The sequence below is a fragment of the Austrofundulus limnaeus genome, unplaced genomic scaffold, assembly GCF_001266775.1.
Source record: "Austrofundulus limnaeus strain Quisiro unplaced genomic scaffold, Austrofundulus_limnaeus-1.0 Scaffold238, whole genome shotgun sequence".
Taxonomy (NCBI): Eukaryota; Metazoa; Chordata; class Actinopteri; order Cyprinodontiformes; family Rivulidae; genus Austrofundulus; species Austrofundulus limnaeus.
The window spans coordinates 203,796-208,544 of record NW_013952640.1 but is presented as its reverse complement, the minus strand read 5'-3'; the positions used below and the strand labels follow the sequence as shown (position 1 = coordinate 208,544).

The 4,749-nt window shown below is 38.9% G+C and overlaps 1 protein-coding gene across 2 annotated transcripts in view; it reads right to left on the bottom strand.

The window, feature by feature from the left end:
* The window catches only part of kcnh3 (potassium voltage-gated channel, subfamily H (eag-related), member 3), an 86,723-nt gene that overhangs the window by 3,674 nt on the left and 78,300 nt on the right, over positions 1–4,749 (bottom strand). The window contains exons 13-14 of one of the 2 annotated variants that reach the window (XM_014020026.1): positions 1,178–1,287; positions 1,043–1,095 (exon numbers count right to left, since the gene is read on the bottom strand). In XM_014020026.1, coding sequence (XP_013875480.1) covers positions 1,043–1,095; positions 1,178–1,287 — 163 coding nt within the window. The remainder of the gene's footprint in view (positions 1–1,042; positions 1,096–1,177; positions 1,288–4,749) is intronic. The other variant, XM_014020025.1, reaches the window with a different exon arrangement.

The following is a 4,749-nucleotide window of genomic DNA, read 5'->3' as shown; positions in this document are numbered from 1 at the left end:
ACAGGTGGAGACAGGATGGACAGGTGGAGACAGGACGGACAGGTGGAGACAGGAAGGACAGGTGGAGACAGGACGGACAGGTGGAGACAGGAAGGACAGGTGGAGACAGGAAGGACAGATGGAAACAGGAAGGACAGGTGGAGACAGGAAGGACAGGTGGAGACAGGAAGGACAGATGGAAACAGGAAGGACAGGTGGAGACAGGAAGGACAGGTGGAGACAGAAACCACATCAGGTTTAAAAACAAACACATCTTAATAATAACGATGGTTATAATAATAAGTAATAAACAAATTTTGCAACTTGTAATAATTAATTAACATGCTCTGAAGGACTTCCAGCTGTTAAACTAAATTTGGTTAAACTGCCAGAATAGTTTTGAGTCGGCTAATTCAGATTAGCTGTGGCCAGCATCTTGAATCAAGATGACTGTGAAAGATAATCAGCTGTAGATGTTCATCTAACCTTTACATTCTGACAGTTTCATTTAAAAACATTTTAGTTACTTTTTGCTACTTTAAGCTAGTGTTGTGCTGCGGGGTGTGAAGAGCCTCTTTTGGATTTAAGGAGACAGCACCAAAACGAGTGGAGCAGAGACACACCTTAGAACAGTGGTCAAAGAGGGGATTGTGGAGTTACAATAAGAAGGAATTCAGACCAAAGCATTGAGGTTCCACTTTATATAAACCCAAACTGAATAATTTAAATGTGAAAAAGAATTTAAAAGCATGATATGGTCACTTTAGGCTTTTAGCTGGTGTTCAGCCATCTTTGACTTTTAGCTTACATTAGCTTTTTTTTAGTTTTTAGCTGGGGTTCTTTGGCTGGCTTTTGCTACTTTTGGCTATTATCCTTATTTTTAGCTGGTGTCAACGCAGAAAATGCACTTCGGTTACATCCTTAAATATGACCGCTTTTAAGGTTAACCTTTTAGAAAAACAAATGGTTTTGTCCTCATTTGGTATGAAACAACAAACACAATCTTTCTGATATTTACAACAGTTTTACTTTTTAATATCAGTAAAGGTTTTATCAGCCTTACCTCATGCTTTAGCATTGCAATAGTCTGCATGGTGTCACCGTCATCGTGGGCTGCTGAGGACATGAAATATACAAAAATAAACTAGTTATTTGTTTATTTGTTGTATTTTTAATGTTCAGTGTTTTTTTTTTTTACCTAAAATGGCTGAATCTGGGCCAGGTAGAAAAGTGCGTGTCGCACTGGGAGAAAACTCAAACTTCTGATTTGAACTGCTGTGGTTCTCTGTCTCTATCCCGTCCACAAACCTGAAGACAGACAGAAAGACGTTACAACAAACAAAAATAAAAGCTCTGCCTTTAAGAAGGGGTCATTTTTAGAGTGCAAACATTTAACTTTAAGAGATTGGACTATCTGGACATGAGCTGCTTTGTATTGTGTCTCTGTTAGAAAAATATCTCATCAATCCATCCATCCATCCATCCATTTTCTGTACACGCTTCTTCCTTTTCAGGGTTGCGTGGGTCACTGGTGCCCATTTCCTATCTCATCAATCACTAAACATATTTTATTGGAATTCTCAAAACAACAAGATTAACTTTTGAAGTCAACGTGATTCAAGATGGTTACCATAACTAATCAAACTTATCAAACATGTTTTCAAGTCTATTTATTTTACAATTATTGAGCTAAATTTTGAAGTGGTAGCAGCACTGGCTGTGGCGGAGTGGTTAGGGGAGTCGTCCTGGAACCGGAAGGTCGCCGGTTCGATCCCCCTCCAGCCGTCTCAGTCGTCGTGTCCTTGGGCAAGACACTTCAGCTGCCTTGTAAACTGATGGTGGTCAGAGGGTCTGGTGGCACTGGTGGCACCGGCGCATGGCAGCCCCTCCTCTGTCAGTGCGCCCCAGGGCAGCTGTGGCTACAATGTAGCTTACCATCATCAGTGTGTGAATGTGTGTGTGCATGGGTGAATGTCTGTAGTGTAAAGCACTTTGGGGTCCGGAGAGACTTGATAAAGTACTCTATAAGTTCAGTCCATTAAGTTCAGTCTATTTACAATAGCAGAGAGCGATTCCACCAATTCCTTGATTAAAACTTTGCATTTACCTGTACAATAAGATAAGAGTGCAATGAAATTGTGGTGTGGTCCTACCCCGGTGCCCAAAACTAAACTAAATAAATAAATAATAACAATAATAATAATAATCATCTTCTGTCACTAGCTATGTTTACATGCGCAAAATTCTTTGATCGGATTGAAATGTATTCAGATTAAATAATCGGAATGTATCGTTTGCACGGGCACAATCCGATCATGAGTGTTTACATGCAACAGGCTTTTATTCAGAATTGAAGACTGATGTGCAGTTGTTAAATTTCCCTAAAAAAAAAAAATAAAACACAGCATAAACAAATGTCCTCTGAGTGCTCAGCATGGACCTGCTACAGGTTTTAATAATGGTGGAGATGTTACTGCACTCTCTGGTTCAGCTGCAGGTGATGCATGGACTTTTTATTTATTTATTTATTTTTTTTTTTGCGAAGCGGCGTAGGCTGTGTGTCTTCCTTCATTGAATGAGAAAATGGGAGGAAAGGTTCTGGAAACAGCGCTGCTGTCCCTCCCTCCACAAAACTGGTGGATGAAAGTCAGCAGACATGCACATTCAGGTCAGTTTTCCACAATCAGAATAAGATGATCAGATTAAGTGTTTACATGCACGCTGTTCGGATTATCAATCAGCATAAAGCACCTCTCTCATTCCGATTACAAATTCATTCGGATCGAGCTGAATCGGGTCAGAATAATCTGAATGGGGTGTTTACATGACACATTTTTATTCCAAATGGCCATTTAATCAGATTACTTATGTCCATGTAAACGTAGCTACTTAACCATAGTTGGGTCATGAAAGCTTCAGGAGAGAAATCCAGACCTTCCTCTCCCCAGAAACACTTTCCAGATCATCCTGGGGGATCCCAAGGCATTCCCAGACCAGAGAGGATACAAAATCCCTCAAATGAGTCCTGAAGGAACTGGGCCGGAACACCTCTAACAGGAGGCGTCCATGAGGCGTTCTAATCAGATGCCAGAACCACCTCAACTGACTCCTTTTGATGCATAGGAGCAGCAGCTCTACTCTGAGCTCTTCCTGGATGACTGAACTCCTAAGACTGAGCCTGGCCACCCTAAGGCTAGCGAAAATAGTCAAAATGCTGACTAAATTACATCTTAATGAAACTCTCAGAATGTAAACACTTGATGTTCATCTACAACTAAATGCCATTTGGAGTCAATCCAAATCAAGGTGGCTGTCACAGCTAATCGAACCTAGCCAACACATAAATAGCTGTAATAGCTTTAACTGCACATTAACTGTTTTAGATTGGCATAATAAACATCGTCATAAGTACATTCTGACCTGACTTAAACTATTGTAATCGATCAACAACAACAAAGAGAAAGATGGGGTTTTTTTTTTCAAACTTGAGCGACTCCTTGATGCTGTACGAGGTCACAGCCTGTGAGATGATTAATTTTTACTTTGATAATTAGAGACTGTGTATAAAACTATTGTTTTACTGACTGTTAGCACAGCAACCAGAACTCGAGAAGGAGACATTTCCTCAAATGCCTTGGTATTTTTCTTCGGCGATTTTGGCTGTTCTCCTTAGCTGGCAAAATGTTGTAAAATAAATTGTACCTGATATCTTTGTGAATTATTTTTTCCCTGCTACAATAACCATGACAGTTATTCTGAAATGCATTCATCTACTTTTTGACATGTAGTAAGAGTAAATGTTCACATGGGGGAAGCAAACCACAACCAATAACTCTGCCCTGCACATTGCTTATGTTACGCAGCACACTTCTACAATCAGTCAAGTAGATACATTTGATGCTTCCTTATTCAAGACAGCAGATATTGTACACATACAAATCTAAATGTTTGCTAAAAAATAGAAAAGCTTGTTGTTAAAGCAGCAAAGAGATCAGCATCAGGGCTGCAAAGATGCTATAAACCAATCACACAGAACACTATTAGAGTTTCTCATTAGAGATCTAATCAACCCTCAGCCTAATATAAACCAGCGAATCATTACCACTGATGCATTTTACTCTAGAGTCTAATTGTGTCTAAGATCACTGCCAGTCCGAACACTTCTCAGAGCTAGAAAAACTAATTATTAAAGAAAAAGTCATCCCAATTGAGACAGAAATGTGCTGAGTGAATTTTGTGACAAAGTGAGAGTTAAATTGATTTTTTTTTCACAGCATGAGTAGGAGATATTTTGCAGAGATGGTGACAAAACAGAAACATTAGAGAAGTTGGATTTTAAAGTCGTGATTTGAAAACGTGTTTTTGTTTGTGTCCTTTTTATTTTTTTATTTTATTTTTTTGGTCACGTTTCCAGATCAAGCCAGCTTCCTTTATTTGGCACCATAGTGCTTGAAATCCTCCATACCATTCCCATTTACATGTTTAAAAATATATAATTTAGGCTGGAATTATTCAGATGTGTTATGTAAGAGCATCATTATTTTTCAAAGAAAAGCCTGGGATGCAGATAGGCATTTTACCCCCTTCTGGAGGAGGATTTATTTTATTTTATTTTTTTGTAGAGCAGCGTATACACTGCAAAAACTGTCCATCTTCCTGTTTTAAAATCTTATATTCAGCCAAAAAGTCTTCTTGATCTTGTTTTGAGACTGATTTACTAAACAAGAACTGATTGTGTAAGAATAATAATCTTGTTTTCAGAATGTGTAA